We start from the raw sequence: 22395 nt of genomic DNA on the forward strand, positions 1-22395 counted from the left end.
TAACGAGATCTGATGCCCTCTGCTGGAGTGTCTGAAGACAGCTACAGTGTACTTACATATAATAAATAAATAAATTTAAAAAAAAAAAAAAAAAAGAAAATCCTTTAAAAAAAAAAAAAAAGAAAGAAAACCTGGGGGTTGGGGGGAGAATATGAATGAATGAATATCTGTTAGCATGTTGTCTGTACGGTTTTGTTGTTTGTGAGACAAGATCTCACTATGTACTCTGGTGGCTGGCATAGAATTCATATGTAGACTAGGCTAATCCAAAGCATACAGTAATTTCCCATCTCTGCCACTCAGATGCTGGGATCACAGCATGCTGCCCTCCATACCCAGCTTTGTATTACTGGGCTGAACATCCCATTATATGGACATACCATCTTTTGTTTTATTCATTCGTCAGGGTGTGATAAACATACAAGGGAGGCCATATCTGTGGGAGTGGCAGTAGCCTATGAACATCAGCCACTTCAACTCCTTGTTGAAAAGTCACTGGAGAGAGGGAGAGAGGAGAGAGATGTCTACAAGGATGTGGAGAAATGGGAACCTTCTCCTTTGCTTGTGGGAAGGGTTGTAAAGCAGTAGATCTTGAATTTCTCGTCTCCTTGGTCCCACCCCCTGAGTGCGGAGATTACAGGCATTTACAGCCATGCCTAGTTTTTGTAGTGCTGAGCAGTGAACTCGGGGCGTCATGTATATTGAACATTATCAACCAAGCTTCAGCTCTGCCATCAGATCACTTCACTCAGAGCTTGCAGAGCTGTTCAGGACTTAGGGCAGTCCACTCCTTTTACTTGGGCTTTAGGAGGTCCTGTTCATGTTGATTAAGGAAACCTTGTGTGCTTGTGAATGTGTTTTTCCCGCTGTTGGGCTAAGTGTGCGACTGTGTGGAGAGGGCTGCATGTGCATACTTTGGTTACGATGTGTGTCTTGGTGTTGAGTATTCTGGGGCTCCTGATTTCCTTCACCTCGTCTCCATCCTCCACAAAGGGCTTCCCCTTGACCAACAACTGTGGGGCCTCACTCTGGCCTATGGGTGACAGTACATTCCAGTCAGTAGCTAGCAATTGATGATTCTCTTAAATTTTTAGAGTAGGAGTTGTTTTGTCTCTCCAAAGCAACAGCATTTACTTAATCATTGACGAAAAAGCCAGTGAATATCGATTTAACATCAGGGTCTGCTCTGAAGGTGCCATCTCTGTTCACAATGACCATATTCCTATTGGACCTGTTAGCAGAGATTCTGAGTCATACCAAAGATGGAGATTATTCACCAGGGCCAGGACTATGACTCCAGAAGACTAGTAATGCCAAGTACCACGGGGCCCCGTCCAGACCTGAAATTCGTTTGGGTTTGCTTGGCAAGTGTTTCCTAACGTGGACCTGCGTCTGCTTTTCAGAAGTGGGGAAGGGATGACAGGCTTGGCTGGGTTCCTGTAGTTTAGTTTAGGAAAAGCAAGGTCTCTGCCCAGGTCTTTTAAAAACATCACCTAGGTGTTCCAACCGCTTAGTGCTTAGAGGAGGGCATCACCCTCAGTACACACTAGACCTGCTGGGTGGCGGGTATCACGGCACAGCTGGGTTTCTGGAAAGGAAGGCTAACGTGTGAAATGTCAGCAGTGCTCTGCCTCTGCTGTGTGCACAGACTTGCTCTACAATCTCTAGGATGTGTGCTTCACTAGCAGGGAGGTTTCGTGGACTTGGGAGTGTAAGAAATTGTATTGCCAGGCTCATCTAGAACTATGTGCCCTTGAGCCTCTGATCTTTCTGCCTCTTATTTCCTGTCAGGATTACAAGCATGGTAGGCAAGCAGTCTACTGACCAGCTACAGTCTTATCCCCTTGTGTGCACTTCTTTTGCATATATGCCTATATGTGAAGTTGCACATATAAGGTAATCCTCTTTTAACTGGGGAATTTTTTTTTAGGCTCCCTTCCTCCGTGTGTGTTGTGTGTGTTTTGTGTGTGTGTGTGTGTTGGGGGTGTACATGCATATGGAGGTCAGTAGTTGACATTACTCTTCTACCTTATTCATTGAGGCAATTACAGTCAAATGCAGAGCTCACATATGGCCAGGCTCCATACTCAGCATGCTCTGGGCATTCCCTGTGTATCATTCAGGGTTCTCTAGAGGAACAGAACTGATAGAATGAATGTCTATAATAAAGGCGATTTATTAGATATTAGAGTGGCTTACCAGATGTGGTTCACGTAGTTCATTTGTTCAGTAGTTGGAGAATCCAGTACTTTTCAGTTTAGGAGATTGGATATCTCAGCAGGTTTCAGTATATGCCAGAATCCTGAAGAAGTAGGCTCTCTAATGCTAGTGAAGGAATGAACTTGTCGTCTAGAGTCAGGCCAAGCAGGTGAAGAGAAAAAGCTTCTTTCTTCAGTGTCTTTTACATCAGCTCCCAGCAGGCAGGCGGTCTGGGCCAGATTAAAGGTGGCTCTTCCCACTTAAATGATTTAAGAAGAATCCATCACAGGTGTACCCAGCTGCTTGGGTTTTAGTTAATTCCTGATGTGGTCAAGTTGCAAGAATAGCCATCACATCCTGTCTTTGTGTCCTGAAGTTTGGAATTACAGCCTAGTCACCACACTCACATGGTGTGACATGGGCTCTGGGACCCAGACTCCTCCTCACACTTGTGTAGTGAGTGCTTGCTGCTGGGTTGTTTTTAAGTAGGAGTTGTCTGTGCCGACTTGGTCTCAAACGTGCTGTGGTTAAGTGGTCTGCCTCATTAGCCTTCTGAGCATCTGAGGCTACTAGCACACTCTGCACCTACCCTGTAAGGACACTAGAGTACATTTACAGGCCTATGTCAGTTACGTTCACAGCAGCCGTGTGCAAGGAAGGGCACTAGCCTCTGGATACCCTACATAGCACTTGGTCTAGTTTTTGTTTTTTTTTTTTGTTTTTTTTTTTAAGATTTGTTCACATTTTTGTATTTTTAATTATATGTATATATGTATGTCTTTGTGTGGGTATGTATGCTTGAGTTCAGATGCCGAGAAGGACACAAGGGCATTTTATCTTCCTGGGCATAGTACAAGCAATGATGAGTCCCCTCATGTTGGTCAAACTCTAGTCTTCTTCAAAAACTGTAGCTACTTGTAACCATTAAGCCATCTCTCCATACCTAGTTTTCTTGACTTTTTCACTTTTTTTGGTTGTTGTTGGTGTTTTGTTTTTTTGTTTGTTTGTTTTTGGAGAGGGTGGTCATTGTTTTATTTTTCAGACAGGGTTTTATGTGACCATGACCATCGTTAAACTCTCATTTTGTAGATCAGGGGTGGCCTTGAACTCACTAAGATCCACCTGCCTTTACCTCCTAAGTGCTGATATCAAAGGGGTGTGCACCACCTCACCTGACCTTTTTTTTTTTTTTTAAACTGTTTAAATTAAGTACTATTAGTTATTGGGTATTTGTTGGGGACAGTGTGTGTTTGTGTGCGTGCGTGTGTGTGCGCGTGTAAAACCTTCCCATATATGTATATAGAGGTCAAAGGATAGGTTTGTGACTTTAAGTCTTTCCTTCTACTGTATGGATCCTGGGGCTCAAACTCAGGTTGTCAGGTTTGTGCACCAAGTGCCTTACCCACTGGCCCATGTTACCATAACCCAGAGTTTTTTCCTTTGACATTTAACAAATGGGAAGTGTTATCAGACGCTGTAGTTGGACAAGGTTGTTTTTCAGGAACTTTTCAGAGGCCCAAGGCGCTCATTCTGTTCATTCACTTTACTTGGAGCCAGTGCCACCTGTGAGCATGTTCTGGGTGACAGACAGGGTTTGTTCTAATTCTTCTCTACCCTGTGTCCCTAAAAGTGACTTCTCTGATCTCTTAGTGGTATGTGTGTTCTTTCTTCTTAGCTCCCAGGAGGCAAAGAGTCCAAAGGTGGAGCTGCACAGCCACTCAGATGTCCCTTTCCAGATGCTAGACAGCAATAGCGGTCTGAGCTCCGAGAAGATCAGCTACAACCCCTGGAGCCTGCGTTGCCACAAGCAGCAGCTGAGCCGCATGCGCTCCGAGTCCAAGGACCGAAAACTCTACAGTATCCTTGTCCACTGAATGGCAAGATCATTTGGTTGTTATTGTAGTTTTGATCTGAGGACTGCATCTGGGACCCACTCAGGCCCAAGCATTTCCTCTACCACTGAACTCTTCCCCTTAGGCTCAAGACATAATAGTAGGTTTTATTAATGAGATTTTTTTCTACATGTACATAATGTATTTAAATCACACTCAGCTGCTTCCTCTCTTGTGTCCTGTCCACTAATTTTCCTCTTCCTGTCTAGCCTGCTCTGCTTCTCTGTGTGTCCCAGGCAGCCTCACAGGGTTATTTACAGGAACATGGTTTCCACTGGGGAAAAGATTGCTCTCCTCTCTACCATTGACTAAGTATGAATCCTCAGGGAGGGATGGGCCCAGGAGATTGTTGATAAAACTGGCTTTGCACAGGTAATGGTGCTATTACAAGTTCAGGGTTACAGCTCCCAGATCATGGATTGTGTCCTTTCTTTGACCTCATTGTTACTGATTTTTAAAGATGTATTTATTTGGCTTATGTATGAGTACAGTGTCGCTGTCTTCAGATACCAGAAGAGGGCATCAGATCCCGTTACAGATGGTTGTGAGCCACCATGTGGTTGCTCAGAATTGAACTTAGGACCTCTGGAAGAGCAGTCAATCGATGCTCTTAACTGCTGAGACATCTCTCCAGCCCTCATTGTTATTACTATTTTTTTTTTTTTTTGGTTTTTCGAGACAGGGTTTCTCTGTATAGCCCTGGCTATCCTGGAACTCACTTGGTAGACCAGGCTGGCCTAGAACTTAGAAATCCGCCTGCCTCTGCCTCCCGAGTGCTGGGATTAAAGGCCTGCGCCACCAGGCCCGGCTGTTATTACTATTTTTTAATGGTTTTTGTTTTGATTTGTTTTTTCAAGACAGGGTCTCTCTGTGTAATCCTGGCTGTCCTGGAATTGATTTTGTAGACCAGGCTGGCCTTGAACTCAGAAATCCTCCTGCCTCTGCTTCCCTGTTTATTGCTGGGATCAAAGATATGCACCACTGTTGCCTGACCTTAAAATGAGGCTTTATTCTTTGATAGTTTCATGTATGTGTGCTCACACCCACATTCTGTCCCATTACCCCTCTCCTACTGGAACCTGTACCCCTCCTACTTTCATTTAAAACAAAACAAAAACAAAAGAAACCTATTGAATTAAGGAGAGTGCTGGCGTATTCGTGGATTTGGGCCGTACACTAAATTAGGGTAACTTAGTGGGAGCCATACCCCTGAAGAAAAATGACTCCCCTGCCCTAGCAGCCTTTAACTACCAGTAGCCGCTGGGTGGTGGTGGCGCACACCTTTAATCCCAGCACTTGGTAGGCAGAAGCAGGCGGATTTCTGAGTTCGAGGCCAGCCTGGTCTACAGAGTGAGTTCCAGGACAGCCAGGGCTACACAGAGAAACCCTGTCTCGAAAAACCAAAAAAAAAAAAAAAAAAAAAAAAAACCTACCAGTAGCCTTTCAGCTTCACGAGGATAAGGCCTTGTGCCCCGGTCCCATTCTTGCTGGAATGCTGATGGGCCATGCAAGTCATGTCAGTCACCACAGCTGCCGTGTGTGTGCCTGACTGTAGTGAGCACACTGTGTGCCTGACTGTAGTGAGCACACTGTGGTCAGAGACAGTGTTGCGCACACTCCTTCCTGTCTTCCATAATGTCCCCTAAGCCTTAGAAGGAGTGATACAGCTGTCCCACTTGTGGCTGGACATTGGACACTTATTCACTCTCTGCAAGATAGATTTTAAGTCTAGTACTTCCTGAAATTTTCTGTTGGGAATATTAGAATTTGATTTCCTCACTTTTTTGTAATAATGCTGCAAAGATGTCTTTCTTATTTCTTGGGTCTGGGTAAGTTACTAGACTAAAGCCTTGGCTGACTAATGGTGGCGGAGATGTGGCCAGATGTTCTTTGGGCCATTGTGTGCATAGAAAGCAATATTAACACTAGGTGTGGTGGTGTTCCCGCTGGAGACGGGAAGCAGTAGTTCAATGCCATCCTGTGTTCTCCAGGCTGTTGAAGACTATCCTAGGATCATGAGACTGTCAAAACACAGACCGTGGAGGTACCTGATCAGTAATGTGCCTCCTGTGCAAGCCCGAAGATCTGCAGGGCTCAAACAAAAGCCAGGCTATGCTGTAACTACAGTACTGAGAGGGTAGAGACAAAGATGGGTCCCTGAAGCTCACTGTCTCAAAAAATAAAGATAGGGTATAATGGAGGAGCGTCACCTGACGATGTCCTATATGTGTATCCACACACCCACTATAACAAGTATATACACCACACATACAACATAACATGCACACTCTAAAATTAAAAAAATAGAGATCAGTGGGTATCTTGTATACATATGGAAAATTATATAGACCATCGGCGGCTATACAAGGAATTCTCTCTCTGTGTCTCTGTCTCTCCCTTCCCCTCCCTTCCCACCCCCACCCCCCACCCCCCCCCCCCCCCCCCCCCCCCCCCCCCCCCCCCACCCCCGGTTATCTTACAACTCACTATGTAAACCTTGCTGGCTTCAAACTCAAAAAGTCTGCCTGCCTTTGCCCCCACCCCCCCAAGTGCTGGGATCAAAGGTGTGCACCACCACACCCAGCCGACCTTTTATTTTTTTAATATAATTTTATGTGTATGAATGTTTTGCCTGTAGGTGTGTATGTGTACCATATGCATGCCAGGTGCCTGTGGAGTCCATAAGAGGATCTCCTGGAACTGGAATTAGAGATGTTTGTGAGCCACCATTATTGGTGCTAGCAGTTGAATCCAGGAATTGAATCCAAAAGAACAAGTTCTAAACTGCTCAGCTACTTCTCCAGCCCCTAGGAATAAGATTGTGATAGATTTTATGACTTGGGTGAATCTTGAGATCATTTTATTAGGCCTGAAATAAAAGGATTAATGCTGGAAATGCCCAGTAAAGTGAGCCGCCTCCAATAGACAGATTTCTAGACACAGAGTAGAGGTCTCCTGAAGAGTAGAAAGGGCAGAGGGGTCGCGTGCCTTCAGTTGGCGGAGCTTCAGCTTAGGGAGGTGGGCTGAAGCCCTGGCGGGCATGCTTGTGTGGTGAAAGGGCAGTTCCCTTCTTGCTTTCCTGAAGGTAGGCACTCTCCAGCCCAGGCTGCCCTCCCAGAGGGCATGCCTTTGCCTCTAGAGTGCTGCTGTCAAAGGTGTGTGCCACAGTGCCCATTTTTATTTTAATTTTTGTACTTTGGAGACAGGATTTGAATATATAGTTCTAAGCTAGCCTAGTACTCACTATATGTAGAACAGGCTGGCTTCAGACCTACAGAGATCTACCTGCCTGTCTTGTGTGAGTGTCAGTGCTGGGATTAAAGGGTGTGTGCCACCAACCCCTGGCTCTTAAGATTTTATGGGATAGATATTCTAAAGTTTGTTAAAAGTCAGTGGTTTGAAACTGCTGATTAAGAACTTGAGAGGGAGTGGAGCAAAGGTGGAGCAAAGGTGGGGCACACCTTTAATCCCAGTACTTGGGAAACAGAGACAAAACAAGAAACAGAAAAGACAAAACAGAAACAAAACAAGATTTTGTGAGACATGTACAGTTTATATTGGACTAGAATGTCTTTTTTTTTTTTTTTTTTTCCCCGAGACAGGGTTTCTCTGTGTAGCCCTGGAACTCACTCTGTAGACCAGGCTGGCCTCAAACTCAGAAATCCGCCTGCCTCTGCTGGGATTAAAGGCATGCGTCACCACTGCCCGGCAGAATGTCACTTTTTTTTTTTTTTTTTTTTTTTTTTTGGTTTTTCGAGACAGGGTTTCTCTGTATAGCCCTGGCTGTCCTGGAAGAATGTCACTTTTATAGAAAGTTTTAATTGTGCTTTTCTGGGGGGAGCTGACTCGGAGTGTGGTTGCCATTCTTCTTGACTCTGGCCCAGAGTTCCTCCTGCTCGAGAACGTGGTGCACCACTTCAAGTACCCCTGTGTGCTGGACTTGAAGATGGGTACCCGGCAGCACGGCGATGACGCTTCAGCTGAAAAGGCTGCCCGGCAGATGAGGAAGTGTGAGCAGAGCACGTCGGCCACGCTGGGGGTCAGGGTCTGTGGCATGCAGGTGAGTCACCACTGCTGAGAGCCCAGGTGCTGCCGAGGGCATGGTTTAGGTTGTGCCCATACCTGCCTGTCACCTGTGCTCCCCTGGCCTGCACTGTTCCAGAATCTCCTCCTAAAAGGTGAGTCACCCACAGGGTGCTGAGTTCGGTTTTGCAGGTGGGTGCACTGAGCCCTGCTCTCCTCACTTGACTCTGGCAGAGCTCCATGTGCAGCTCACCGAGAGCCTGTTACCCTGTCACGGGAGAAAGTAAGCCTTGTCTGTCAGCAGTGTCCCAGTTAGAGTCTAGCTTGGAGGCAGGCTTCTAAAGTGATGGCAATAGGCCTGGTGTTGGCTTTCACAGCTCCATGACTGGAAAACCTGGGGTGAATGTGGCCTCCCTGCTCCAGTAGGAGGCGCTGAAGAGCTCAGGTTGGTCAGAGTGCCTTCCAGATTGGTTTGCTTGTTTGGTTGGGGGTTGTGGTTTTGTTTTGTTTTGTTTTTTTGGTTGGGGGGCACTTTGTGGCCATCAGACCTTCCTGGTTCTCAACCTTGTCTTGTCTCCTGGGATTTCAGGTGTACCAGCTGGACACAGGTCATTACCTCTGCAGGAATAAGTACTATGGCCGTGGACTCTCCATCGAAGGCTTCCGCAATGCGCTCTATCAGTACCTGCACAATGGCTTGGACCTGCGACGTGACCTTTTTGAGCCAATCCTGAGCAAATTGCGGGGCCTCAAAGCTGTGCTGGAGCGGCAGGCCTCCTACCGCTTCTACTCCAGTTCCCTGCTTGTCATCTATGATGGCAAGGAGTGCCGGTCTGAGCTACGTCTCAAGCACGTGGACATGGGGCTCCCTGAGGTGCCACCACCCTGTGGCCCCAGCACAAGTCCTAGCAACACCAGTCTTGAGGCTGGCCCCTCTTCTCCGCCCAAGGTGGATGTTCGCATGATTGACTTTGCACACAGCACATTCAAGGGCTTCCGGGATGACCCCACTGTTCACGATGGGCCCGACAGAGGCTATGTGTTTGGCTTGGAGAACCTTATCAGCATCATGGAGCAGATGCGGGAGGAGAACCAGTAGGCCCGGTGCTGGGCCTAGGACCCCTCCTCTCCACCCACAGGCAGGGACCATTGCTCTGAACTTGCTGTGCGGACACACAGACTTGCTTTTAAAGGGTTATATTTCTCTTTGGTGTAAACTAAAAGAAATGTTTTTAGCTGTAGCCTGGAATCCATATATATAAAGTAGAGGAGGGCAGAACATTCGTCCTCTCAGCCAGGCTTCTTAGCTCTGTGGCTGTGACTGCTGTGTCCAGGCTGACTCAGGAAGGAAGAGGTGGCCCCAGTGGGCTTGACAGCAAAGAGAATGAATGCCTTGAACTTTGGTTTCCCTTGCCTAAGGCGTTTGGTATCTGGCTGCGGGGCTCTGCTGATGGTGAGGTGAAACCCTCGGCTGGCACACAGTCTCCATGCCCAGTCATCCCTTATTTCCCAGAACTGGGGAAGGTTAAGTGCCCACATCCTGAGGGCCTTCTTAGTTTCATGCCAGTGCTTTAACAGACGCCCTCGGCGTTAGAGGGCCAACTGCACAGATGGACTCATCCTTGGGTCTGATTTTGGCATGGGGCTAGATTTGTGAAACTGAGCTAAGGCCAACTCAGCCGAGGACAGGCCCTGGGCTCCCTAGGCTCCCGCTGGCATGTAACCCTGTTCCTCTCTCCTCAACTCCAGCCAGCCTCTTGCTGGGATCCCTGACCTAAGGAGGCCTCCTAGCCTCCTATCCCACTAAGATGGGCACAGCTCTGTTTGCTGAGAGAGTCAGCATCCCGGGAGGCCTAAGGGCCTTCAGTGGCTCTGGCCCAGACAGTATTTGCAGTTGTTGGGCTTTGGGTAGCATCCCTTCCTCTCCCTTGGGCAGCTGTGCTGCCTTCGGATGGGCTGCTGCTCCCAGGGCTCAGGAACCGTGGTCCGCTCAGGGTCTTGTCTTCTCCAGGCCAAGCTCAAGGCAGCAGCCTGTATGTGGTGCTCCAGGCTCTAGGTCTGGAGGGAGAACTTTAAACGTGTTTGCTTTTGGGGACATAGGGCCCTGGGCACAGGTGCCCAGCGTCTGCTGAGAGCGTGATTAATCCTGGGGTTTGTCAGTAAGTCCATTTGTCCACCTGCTAGCCCCTGTTTTGTGGTGAGCTTTCTGGAGTGTAGCCTTGTTGATTAGTATATATTGATTTCCTTCACGCTTCCCTCAGCAGAGTATTCTTCCCTTTTCTGAGGTGAGTCTTCGCTCCTGTGCCCTTCCTCAGCAGGTCCTGCTGTTACAAACCTGGTAGCCAAATGATTCATAGTGGTGTTTACCTGCTGGCCCAGTGGCCTTCTTGTGGGCTTGGGGTATGGCCTTCAGCACCAACAGTGGGTAGTGAAGGCTCGGGGTTGATCCTGACCTATTGATTTTATTTTTGCTACCAGTTCTTTGATGGTAGAGACCTGCTGCTGCCTGTAACATAGGTGTCCGACATGTTACACTACACTCATCATTGCCAAGGCAAGCAACAGTCTCCAAGTCTATCACTTCTAACATGTCTCTATTTTGGCATTTGAAGGTAATCCTGCCAACCTTTGAGAGAAACTGGTAACAAATGGCATAATTTCCAGGTTCTTAGAGATGCAGCCTCTGAAAAGGGTTCTGTGACGTATCCAAGTCAGTCTTCTGACCCTGGTGCCATTGGTGGGCAGGTTCCCATTCCTTAGGGCCGGGAGGCACGGCTTGGCCCATTGCTGGTTACTAACGCCGGTCTTCTGTCCAGTAGCAGTGTTGCTTGAGCCATGCAGGCAGCAAGTGTTAATTAGTGTGCACGCCTTCTCTGGCAGGATAGAGGTCGAGAGAGGAGTTTGGGGCCAGCAGAGACCTCCTAGGAATGTGCTGTACTTCCGATTTACCAGATTTTGGGAGGTGCTGCCCCCATTATGCTGCTTCTCAAGTAGCACGGGAGATGGTAGGCACTTAGACTGCTCCTGCCACTGCAAGCGAGGAAAGGCTGGCACTTGCTTCAGCTTAAGGGCAGGGCCTCACTTTTCAGCACTTTTGATACCTGGAGGCCCAGCTCAGTTATCTGATAGGTGGTGGCAAGTGTGTGCAAACACTTTTACCATTGCTCTTCTGCCTGTCCCAGACTAGAGCCCTGTCCCTTTCCTGACAGGTCCTGCCTTCCCAACCTCAATTTGGGACCAAAGTGCAACTAGGGATCATGGGTTGGGGAGCTCACATTACCCCTTTCCATTGTATTTCCCCGGGCCAAGCCCACACCAGCCCGGGGAGATAGGTAGGAGTGAAATGGGATGGGTGCTGCTGAAAGAGGAAGGGACCAGTAGAGCAACTTCCTTGCCTGGGACCCCACCCCTCCCAGCTGTGGGCCTCTGTAGTAGTGTGGGGAGTCTCTCCTAGGGGAAAGGGACCTGGGCTCCTTCAGTATCCGCTTCTCATTGGCTCTCATCTGGCCACGTGCACGTTCCCTAGATGCAAACTGCTTTGAACTTTACAGCTGTATAAGTTGGTTGTGTGTGTGTGTGTGCTCATTTTAAAAACTACATTTTAATGAGGAAAAAAGAACCTGGGGAAATTTCCTTTGCTTCTGTGGAGGAAATGTAAGACTTGGAATTCTGGAAATTGTTATCTGCTCCTCTTGCCTGGAAGCTACACACCCTAAGACCTGCGCCTGGATGCCTATGTGGCTCCACTGGCGCTTAGACGCGCTTGCATTTCCCCAGGTCTTCTGTGTGGCGGAGAGGAGTGCTTGGCCCAAGCCGGCCCTTTTCTGTACACCCAGCGCTACCCGCCCGCTTGTGTCTGGTCGTATACGTCAAAATAAAGCCTCTAGAAACTGAACTCTGTCTAAGTCTATGTGAAAACTTCATCGCCTCCGGTTGGGCCCACCTGGCTAGTCTAGGCGTCTTGATATCATCTACCCGAGGGGAAGGTACTGGGGTCCCTGCTGAGGGATCCGGCTGAACTGGGCTGGGGGGTAGGGGGAGGCAGCACGGGAGGGGTTGGATATGGGGGTCAGAGCAAGTGTTGAGGGGCGGGGTCATCAGGGCGAACTTGGATTGGCATTTGGGGGAGAGGTGGCTTGGGCGGGGCGGGGCAGATGGCAGCTGCCGCGTGGCGGACTGGGTTCCGATAGGAAGCTAAGCCACCTATCGGTTCCGCCTTTAGATCCGCCAATGGGCATCTGACTCGCGAGTTCTCCGGGTCCCCATGGCAGCGCAGAGCGTTGGAAATCTAATTGGCTACGTCCGCCGTAGCGTAAGTAAAGCCTGACGTTCGGCTGCGGGCGGCCCTGCCACGTATAATGAGAGCCGATTGGCTCTTCCCTGTTACGTCACTGGCTGCGCCGCCTCCGGCCGGAACTCCGGGCCAGCCGGTCTCCAACCAGTTCCTCGTCTTGTGTTCTGGCTGTTCCTGGACCCCACATCAGGGTAGAGCAGGGGAGCGAGGTGACATCAGAGTTGGTCAGTCTAGCTGGTGAAAGGTGCAGGTCAGGGTACGGCGGCGGGAGTGCGCGGCAGGGGTCGATCAGGCGGCCTGTAAGTACTTTGGACCGATAGATCGACTTCTATCACCTGCAGACGCCATGAAGGCACTGATTTTGGTGGGTGGGTATGGGACACGGTTGCGGCCGCTGACGTTGAGCACTCCGAAGCCATTGGTGGACTTCTGCAATAAGCCCATCTTGCTGCATCAAGTGGAGGCGCTTGCCGCGGTAAGGCCGTGGGTCTGCTATGGCGGGAAGAGGGATGGATAGTGACTGGGAGGCCAGGGGTGGTCATACCTTGTGACCGAGCCAGTCAATTAGCACACCTTATTGTGTCTGACAGGCAGGTGTGGACCATGTGATCCTGGCAGTGAGCTACATGTCACAGATGTTGGAGAAGGAAATGAAGGCACAAGAGCAAAGGGTGAGGCACGGACTTAGCCCTTTCTTTAGGTCCCTAGGGCTCTTACTATTGGAGGAACATAACCAGATGGCTTCTTCTTTCCAGCTTGGAATCAGAATCTCTATGTCTCATGAAGAGGAGCCTTTGGGGACAGGTCAGTAGAAGGAAGGCCCTTGGGCAAACTTTAGAGTCAGTAAAGAGGTATTATCCAATCTGGGCGGATGGGTGGGGCCTCTGGAGTCTGGACTTGAGGACCTAGGCCTCTAGCCAGGTGGCAACTTATGACTTGTCCCCTTCTCTAGCTGGGCCTTTGGCGCTGGCCCGAGACCTACTATCCGAGACTGCCGACCCTTTCTTCGTTCTCAACAGTGATGTGATATGTGACTTCCCCTTCCAAGCCATGGTACAGTTTCATCGACACCATGGCCAAGAGGGCTCCATCTTGGTAAGAGAAGCATATTTCCTCTGACATCCCCACCCTCATATGGAGTCTCTCCTGACCCCCCAGTCTTAAACTCTGTTTTGCTGCAAAGTTGTGCAGACTATCTTTGGGGGAGAGCCTTTGAGATGTGGGATAGGCGTATTTGTCAAGAGTAAAGAAAACTGGACTAGGCTAAGGTGCCCTCCACCTCTATATTCAGGTTACCAAGGTGGAAGAGCCTTCCAAGTATGGTGTGGTGGTATGTGAGGCTGACACAGGCCGCATCCACCGCTTTGTTGAGAAGCCACAAGTGTTTGTGTCCAATAAGATCAACGCAGGCATGTACATCCTGAGCCCTGCTGTGCTGCAGCGCATCCAGGTGTGTAGGAGAGAACCGCTAGGCGGGTGGGCTGGGGTGGGGTGGAGCAGACCTCTGCTGTGTGGTCTGCTCACAAATTGCCCACTTCCACAGCTGAAGCCTACATCCATTGAGAAGGAGATCTTTCCAGTTATGGCCCAGGAGGGGCAGCTATATGCCATGGAGCTGCAGGGTGAGGCAGAGGCCATAGGGTGTGGGGTAGTCAGTGTATGGCTAGGCAGAGCCCTCTGACTCATCTCTCTGTACAGGCTTCTGGATGGACATTGGACAGCCCAAGGATTTTCTCACTGGCATGTGCCTCTTCCTGCAGTCGCTGAGACAGAAGCATCCAGAGAGACTGTACTCAGGCCCTGGCATTGTGGGGAATGTGCTTGTGGTGAGGCCCTTGTCCAGCCTGTCGCTAATCTGTTCAGATTTGGGAGACAAATGACCCACTCTTGCTTTCCTCAACACTCTCAGGACCCAAGTGCCCGTATCGGTCAGAACTGCTGCATTGGCCCCAATGTAAGCCTGGGTCCCGGTGTGGTGGTGGAGGATGGCGTGTGCATCCGGCGGTGCACAGTGCTTCGTGATGCGCACATCCGCTCCCATTCCTGGCTTGAGTCATGCATCGTGGGCTGGCGCTGCCGTGTGGGCCAATGGGTAAGTCTATGAGCTGGGCTGGGCGGGCACAGGAGCAGGGGAATACATGTGCCCCGTTAACAAGGCTTACCCCCCACCCCCAGGTACGCATGGAGAACGTAACAGTGCTGGGTGAGGATGTCATAGTTAATGATGAACTGTACCTCAATGGAGCCAGTGTGCTGCCCCACAAGTCTATCGGGGAGTCGGTGCCAGAACCTCGTATTATCATGTGAAGGATATGGAGGGCTGGCCAAGCACCCACTTTACCATCAGCAGGGTAGGACTCAATGCTTCACAAGGCCCTGGACTTGGTGCCATTTGTCTAGGGAGGAGTGGATGAATCTGAAACTGTTGGACATCTGCCTTCTGGTGGGGACAGACATGGACAGGACCCTGCTGGGCGTAACCCACAAGCCCCCACTCCCTCAAGAAGAGCTGGCCCACGGCTGTGTGGAATAATAATTTAATACTCACTGTAGCCTGAACTGGAACTCAAGCTCAGGCTCCCACCAGCGAGGCTACACACAGGCAGATGGGTGGGTGGAAGTGGTAAGAGCGAGGGTGATGGGGAAACAGGGCCCGGTCTGCGGCTGATGGCAGAACTTCCGGGATGGCCTAGGCAGCTGAGGACATGGCACTTGTGTTGGCTGCCTTGTCCCAGTCCTCTACAGATACAATGGTGGCTTTGCAGAAGAAGCAGTCCTTGTTGTTCATCAGGTGCTGGTTGATGCAGGCTCTACAAGAGGGGGGAGGAGTGCTACTCTGTGTGTCCTAATCTGCCCCCCAAGCCCATGGGGCCCACTTACTTGCAGGATTTGTGACCACAAGGCTGGAACACAGCAGAGATGGGGTGGGCGTAGCAGATTGGGCAGAGGTCCTCTTCATTGGTGGGCTACAGGGCGGAGAATGGAAGAGTTGGGCCGGGATCCTTACCCCTGTCCTGGTGTTTACAGATGATTAAAACGGCATGTGCCTCTGTTATGCCCCACTCACCAGGGAGGCGGCGGCCGCCTGGGCAGATGCAGCAGTCAGGTGAGCCAGCATCTGTTCCACCTGGGCCAGCTCCTCAGCACTGATGTAATCCGTATCTGCATCAGTAGTAGGTAGTATCAGGGCCCCTGTCGTCTGAGAACTCTGCCTCTTGAATACTCCCAGGCAGGGAATTTGCTATTGAGGATCCTGGAACTCTTCCCTGACCTGACCCACCCCCTGGTTCACTTACAACTCTGTAGAGAGAAGCGTTTCCGGTCAGGGGCAGGCAAGGCAGTGCCAGGTGCTAGGGGCTCTGGCTGCCCCAGGAGATAGCATATGGAACGAAGCTGGAAGCAGGGATCAGCCAGGAGCACAGAGGTGGCTTGCTCTGTCCTAGATAGGGGAGGAAGGCTTTGAGCCTGTGTGACCATATTCTCCACGTGGGACAGATGCAGAGGCCTCGCTCGTTATTATGCCTCCACCTTTCCACCTTATTACTTAGCAATCCTCTCAGGCGCTTGGTTCCACATGACCTGAATACCAGTTTAAAGAGAAGGGTGCTGTTGATGATAAAGATGCTTGCTACCAGCTATGACAACTTGGGTTGATCCCCAGAACCTCACAAGTCGACGTCTGACATCTGCACGAATGCTCACATACACAGAAATAAGTAAACTAAGAGGAGGGCAACAAGGACCCCAGCTACCCCATTATACACCAGCCCTCCAAGGACTGAAGGCATTCTCCCCTAAGTCCTTTTGCTCAAGAGGGAAGTCAGGCTTCCAGCCAAGTAAACTGGGACACTGGGGCCCTCTGGTGGCCACACTGGCTTCTTAAATGCTGAGAGATATGACTGCTCCGCCCCTTAACAGCAGGAACCAATGGGAACTTGGGTCTCCGCCCCTGAGCGGTCATTTCCTAGCTAGTACTTAGAATCCAGTCAGAAAGCTCTTGGAGAAGCTAGCTGGAGCTGGAAGAAGGGCTTCGGCCCCACCTCACAACCCCAGACCAGAAGAGCAGGAGAAGCCGGCTGGGCAGGGGGGGCAGCATTGTGCCTCTCGAGCCATGGGCCATAGGGAACCACAATCCGCAAGCCTGTGCAGAAGTAGGTGAGTCTTGGAGCTGTTGACCTGCACTGAGCTGTCCCTGTATCTTCCCTGGTGGTCACTGGCATGGCCTGGCTGGTGCTGTCAGGCATACTACTGTGCATGTTGGGTGCTGGATCGGGCACTTCAGATTTGGAGGATGTTCTGCCTCCTGCTCCCCACAACTGCCCTAATATATGCATCTGTGCTGCCGATGTGTTGAGCTGTGCGGGCCGTGGGTTACAGGACCTGCCGGTAGCACTGCCTGCCACTGCTGCAGAACTCGATTTGAGCCACAATGCACTCAATCGCCTGCACCCGGGGTGGTTAGCGCCCCTCTCCCGGCTGCGTGCCTTGCACCTAGGCTATAATAAGCTGGAAGCCCTGGGCCATGGTGTGTTCAGCAATGCCAGTGGCCTGAGGGTACTTGATCTATCCTCTAATATGTTGAGGATACTCCATACCCATGACCTGGATGGACTGGAGGAGCTGGAGAAGTTACTTCTGTTCAATAACAGCCTGATGCACTTGGCCCTGGATGCCTTCCAGGGCCTGCGCATGCTTGGCCACCTCTATCTCAGCTGCAACGAGCTCTCCTCTTTCTCTTTCAACCACTTGCACGGTCTGGGGTTAACCCGCCTGCGGACTCTGGACCTCTCCTCCAACTGGCTGAAACATGTCTCCATCCCTGAGTTGGCTGCACTGCCAACGTATCTCAAGAACAGGCTCTACCTGCACAACAACCCACTACCCTGTGACTGCAGCCTCTACCACCTGCTTCGGCGCTGGCACCAGCGGGGCCTGAGTGCTCTGCACGATTTTGAACGTGAGTACACATGCTTGGTCTTTAAGGTGTCAGAGTCCCGAGTGCGCTTCTTTGAGCACAGCCGGATCTTCAAGAACTGCTCCGTGGCTGCAGCTCCAGGCTTAGAGCTGCCTGAAGAGCAGCTGCATACACAGGTGGGCCAATCCCTGAGGCTCTTCTGCAACACCAGTGTGCCTGCCGCGAGGGTGGCCTGGGTCTCCCCGAAGAACGAGCTGCTTGTGGCGCCAGCCTCTCAGGATGGCAGCATTGCTGTGTTGGCCGATGGCAGCTTAGCCATAGGCAGGGTGCAAGAGCAGCACGCAGGTGTCTTTGTGTGCCTGGCCAGTGGGCCCCGCCTGCACCACAACCAGACGCTTGAATACAATGTGAGTGTGCAGAAGGCTCGCCCCGAGCCAGAGGCTTTCAACACAGGCTTCACCACCCTGCTGGGCTGTATCGTGGGCCTGGTGCTGGTGTTGCTCTACTTGTTTGCACCACCCTGTCGTGGCTGCTGTCACTGCTGTCAGCGGGCCTGCCGCAACCGTTGCTGGCCCCGGGCATCCAGTCCACTCCAGGAGCTAAGCGCACAGTCCTCCATGCTCAGCACTACGCCGCCAGATGCACCCAGCCGCAAGGCCAGTGTCCACAAGCATGTGGTCTTCCTGGAGCCGGGCAAGAAGGGCCTCAATGGCCGTGTGCAGCTCGCAGTAGCTGAAGACTTCGATCTGTGCAACCCCATGGGCTTGCAACTCAAGGCTGGCTCAGAATCAGCCAGTTCCACGGGCTCGGAGGGTCTCGTGATGAGCTAGACTGCCTGGGAATCCCCACGAGGGCCACAGATCTCCTGCTGCTAGAGAACTGATACGCTGGTGGGGCGTGCTGTGCCTGGTCCCACAACTGCATGTGAGCCTTGACCCTACTGTAACAGTTCTAACACTGGTAAAGGGCTTGAGACACCCCCCCACACACACACTTGCTTCCTGCTCTGCCTAGCTCAGGACAAGGCCTCAGACTACTAGAGCCTGTTTTCCTTAGGACCACAGAGTGACCAAATGTCCCATTAACATTACAGACTAAGCCAATCTGGTAAAAGCCCTTGCATCAGAGTCCCGGGACCACCCCAGGAGTTAATGCAGACATCAGGGTGTGGTATAGAAGAGTCAAGCATACCACACCTTCCCTTCCCTGCCCAGAGGGAGATAGCAGCTCGGAAGATCCAGCTCCCACTCAGATGGGAGGAGAAAATGAGCCCTCCCTGTACTGCTGCCACCCAGCCTCCTGAAAGCTTTGCAACTCCTGCGGAGTCTGGTGGGCATGTACACCTCCTACAGGACCCTTCTGCAGAGTAGCCCTGCTGTCTTTAGCTACAGACAGACCCAATCCCTAAGGCTCAAAACCCAGCAGGAAAAAGCATAGATAGGTGACTAGTCTGGGACTCTTGTCACTGGAGAGCAGGAAGCCTCTCGAGGGCTGGCACTCATCTCAACCTAATGGCTAAACAGAGCCCTCAGTTCATGTGTCCGGCACTCCCACTGGGGTGGGTGTGGAAGACGGTCAGTGCCTGCCCCATGGTGAGCTGGCAGCGCTGTCCTAGCTGACTGCTACAGCATTTTGTAATAAAAGTGGCACATGGTCACCGCTGGGCCTTCCCAGGTGGGTCCCTTTGTGTGCTCGGCTCTTGACCCAGCAGGATGGCCCTGGCCATCAGAGACTAGCACATCTTCCAAGTTTGGGGACTTATGCCCCTGCGGGAGGTGTACCCAGCCAAAGCAGCTGCTGCTGACACCCGGTTAAGCAGTTTACACATCACCAGCTACCCTTTGCTTCAGTGTCCCAAACTAGATTCTGAAGCTCATTCTGAGACAGGGAAACAGTACCATGAGGCTCTGCCCTACCAGCCCCTCCTCCAAGTGCACACCCAGTTCCCATGAGGGCCAGCAGTCCCCAACACTCACTCTGAGGCTGGACCGTGCACCAGGAGGCGTACCAGGATGCCTGTCACTGCCACCAGGATAGGGTAGTGGTCCACACTCTCCAGCCCTAAGGGGAGAGGAGGAAGATGAACCACTCACGTGGTTGCTTCTGCTGCAGAAGCTTCAGGCTTGGCTGACACCACTGACCTTTCCCACTGTTTTTCCTACTTAAGGCAAGCTGAGGCTGGGGGTGCACAGCATGGCTGTGCTGGTCCTGAATGGAGACTCCAGCACAAGCTCCTGGCAGAGAAGCTAAGACCTGGGTGTGCATCTAGATCCTTACCAGGTAGCCGTAGGGTAACTACACGGTCAAACAGGTTCCTCTCAGCTGTCACCCGGTTCAGCACCTGGTTCAGCAGCTGTGAGGGCAGAAGCCTATTGGTGGGTGGGCAAGTGCACCACCTGAGTGATCCCCAGGGTCCCCCCTCCTTGTCCTGATGGACACACCTGTGCCAGACGCCGAAGCAACATCTCAGAGGTAGGGCGGGACCAGTCAAGGAATATTTCAGGTACCAGCGTGATGGTCATTTCCAAGACGCGCAACAAGCTAACTGACAGGTCAAAGCACGTGGCACAGACCTTGAGCTGCCGGCTGTCCACAAAGTTCCGCTCCAGGCGTTCAGCAGCCTGTTGAATCTAAACCACCAGCAGGTGGCCAGGGAGCAGTCAGGACTTGCAACACTAGGGAGCTTTGGTCTCGGCCCACCCCTTCCCCAACCCACAGAGTCCCACCACAGCCCACCTCCTGGATCATGCCGATGAACTCAGAGAAGGCCCAGTTGAGCTGGTTAAGGACACTGTTGAGGAAGCTCGGTGCCACATCAGACCCTTGTCGTAGCAGGTCTGCCATGTGCTGCTGCAGCAAGGTCGAAGGGCAGGGCTCTGGGACAGAGGAGAGCAGAGTTACCAGGGACTCCAGACAGGACTCCTGCCTGTCCTCCTGCACCACTGCTTTAAGAACACAGAGACACCTGCCTAAGACCGTTCAGCTCTCAAAGGCAGAGGAGCAGCTCAGTACTGCCTGGGAGGTTAGGAGCGAGTCTGTCTCCCTCGTGCTGGGCAAGCCACAGGCTGCAGGGGTTTCCAATACCATCATTCCCCATGGCCCACAGAGCTGTGGGCCTGATCTGAAACGAGTTCTGAATCACATGCCTGTTGGGCAGATGTCATATAGAGAACTTAAAAGACTGTTCCCACTAGTGTCATGAAGAGCCCAGCCCGTGCCCTGCTGTCCTCTGCTGCCCTTGGCCTGGCCTTGGCATTTGGCTTAGGTGTTGAGCGCCAAGCCTGGGCTGGAAGGGCAGCAGTAACCAGAGCTCTCAGCCGCAGCTGGCCTGGCATACCTCTCCAGCCCTCTGATGCAAATCAATAGTTCCTGCACACAGAGATGGTATCAGGCCCCACTGCCCTTCCCCACTTGCAGCTCAGTTCTGTCCTAGAGTCCAGGGGAAGGTATTTAGCAGGGAAGAACTTGCTGTGTGAATCTACACAAGAGTTTTGGCCTCTCTGGGAACATCCAGAGACCAAGACACTGGCTTCAAGGCCAGAAACACTAGTGAGCCCAGTAAGGAGTGCGGTGAGCCCTCTCTGCAAGCTGCACAGCCCAAGGTCGTGTCCAGGTCAGATAAAGGCCCTTGGACTAAGGAGACTTTGAAAGTCTCTGTTCCTAGCCACATCTATAGCCCCCTCTGGGTCCTGATCAGTTTCTAGCCTGTGCCCCCTCTTGAGTCAAGGGTCCAAGGCCAGAAGATAACAAAGAAGGCAGATACACTTCATGGCTACGGCTGGGGGTAAGGAGGCAGGCAGAGGGCAGGCGATAGAGTATGTCTCTATCCTCCACGAGCTTCCACCAAGCTGGAGGGGTCCTTTCACTGTTAAGAAGCCCAATGGGAACACAAGATCATCTCCTGGAGCGTCCCTGGGCTAGAGGGGGGCAGGAACAGGAGCCCAAGGGAAAGGTTAGGGCTTGGAGATGCTGAGGACAGCAGGCAAGGGCTACCAGCCCCTCTGGCGCTGTCACAGGGCTGGTCTAACCTGAACACTCACTTTGGAGGCTGGGCAAATTGGCATCCTCTGGCTTGGTTTTCAGCAGATGTGGCAGCCGTGTATAGCGGTACCCAAATCCACAGCCCTGGGGAGTGAAACAGCAGGAGTTAGGGGGCAGGGTGACATTTCCTTCCAGCCTGCCTTAGCTACTCCCCTCCGGTCAGGCTTACCCTCCAAAGCCGCACCAGGATCCAGTTGGTCTGGGCCCAGGGCCGTTGCTCATAGGGCGCCAAAAGATTCCTCACCATGGCAATGCGCCTAAGAAGGTAAGGGATGGCAGGAGTAGGGTGAGGCTGGGCATGGTGCTGTACAGAGTGGGGTATATATCCCCCAGGCTACTTACTGCTCCTCGGGGATCCGTTCCACAGCCCGCAGGGAGTGTGGGTAGCACACGTAGCTGGCCAGGGCCTGCATCAGTGAGTCTCGAATGTCTGTCAGGATATGCTATGCCTCAGCAAGTCTCTGGCGTGGGCTAAGAACCCCAAGCCTAATGCCCACATGGCCACCATTTAGGTAGAAAACAGTTTTCCAGCTATGCCATCCCACCCCCATTCCCAAGGCCTCCCGGAAGACATCTCACCAGTGCCTACTATTCGAGGGTCAGCAAAGTGTTTGGCGAGGATGGCAGCTAGGCGGGTCAGGGTCTCTTCATAGCCTGCAAAAGAGGGCAGTGACAACTTCGGCCAGGAGTAAGGGTTCCAGAGAAGACGTGTCCTTTGTCAGTGTGGGCGGGCTTAGATAGCAGAACCTAGAGCTGGCTGTGGGAGCCAGTCTGGACCCATGTTGGCATCCGAGGACATTGGGCAGAGTGATACGGTATAGTGGCAATTGAGAAGGGGGTTGATTAAAGCGTAGACCCACTGTGGGGGTGGGCAGGTCCAAATCTGAGCCTGGCCGGGCTCTAACTCATTCTGGAATATGCCTGGTGACTCAACAGTCAAAGTCCCTTGGTCCCCATAGTTCAGTCTTCAGAGACAAAAGTAACACCGAGGACTGGGCCAGGCGCAAGGCAAGTGAGGGCCTGCCAGCTTA

General features: G+C 51.8%; 4 protein-coding genes across 6 annotated transcripts in view; 3 read left to right on the plus strand and 1 right to left on the minus strand.

Moving 5' to 3' along the window:
• Positions 1–12014, plus strand: part of Ip6k1 (inositol hexakisphosphate kinase 1) — a 47552-nt gene extending 35538 nt beyond the window's left edge. The window contains exons 4-6 of the mRNA XM_021206207.1: positions 3875–4056; positions 7976–8151; positions 8704–12014. Of these exons, the coding sequence (XP_021061866.1) occupies positions 3875–4056; positions 7976–8151; positions 8704–9213 (868 nt within the window). The 3' untranslated portion in view covers positions 9214–12014. The remainder of the gene's footprint in view (positions 1–3874; positions 4057–7975; positions 8152–8703) is intronic.
• A 487-nt stretch (positions 12015–12501) lies between these two features.
• Gmppb (GDP-mannose pyrophosphorylase B) lies at positions 12502–14956 on the plus strand. The gene is made up of 9 exons (XM_029542797.1): positions 12502–12883; positions 12999–13079; positions 13164–13212; positions 13361–13503; positions 13700–13858; positions 13952–14030; positions 14107–14234; positions 14318–14500; positions 14584–14956. Exons 1-9 carry the CDS (start codon positions 12755–12757, stop codon positions 14713–14715), a joined length of 1083 nt encoding a protein of 360 aa, XP_029398657.1. The 5' UTR covers positions 12502–12754; the 3' UTR covers positions 14716–14956.
• Positions 14930–22395, minus strand: part of Rnf123 (ring finger protein 123) — a 30354-nt gene continuing 22888 nt past the window's right edge. For 2 of the 3 annotated variants that reach the window (XM_029542796.1, XM_021207361.2), the window contains exons 28-39: positions 21944–22018; positions 21707–21794; positions 21534–21621; positions 21364–21448; positions 20060–20199; positions 19765–19953; positions 19601–19676; positions 19300–19384; positions 15705–15847; positions 15476–15570; positions 15289–15374; positions 14931–15218 (exon numbers count right to left, since the gene is read on the minus strand). In XM_029542796.1, the coding sequence (XP_029398656.1) occupies positions 15098–15218; positions 15289–15374; positions 15476–15570; positions 15705–15847; positions 19300–19384; positions 19601–19676; positions 19765–19953; positions 20060–20199; positions 21364–21448; positions 21534–21621; positions 21707–21794; positions 21944–22018 (1271 nt within the window). In that variant the 3' untranslated portion in view covers positions 14931–15097. Of the gene's footprint in view, positions 15219–15288; positions 15375–15475; positions 15571–15704; positions 15848–19299; positions 19385–19600; positions 19677–19764; positions 19954–20059; positions 20200–21363; positions 21449–21533; positions 21622–21706; positions 21795–21943; positions 22019–22395 lie in introns of all 3 variants that reach the window. The other variant, XM_021207362.1, reaches the window with a different exon arrangement.
• Amigo3 (adhesion molecule with Ig like domain 3) lies at positions 15841–19335 on the plus strand. The gene has a single exon (XM_021207364.2). It carries the CDS (start codon positions 16627–16629, stop codon positions 18151–18153), a length of 1527 nt encoding a protein of 508 aa, XP_021063023.1. The 5' UTR covers positions 15841–16626; the 3' UTR covers positions 18154–19335.

Source organism: Mus pahari, chromosome 10 (assembly GCF_900095145.1).
Source record: "Mus pahari chromosome 10, PAHARI_EIJ_v1.1, whole genome shotgun sequence".
Classification (NCBI taxonomy): Eukaryota; Metazoa; Chordata; class Mammalia; order Rodentia; family Muridae; genus Mus; species Mus pahari.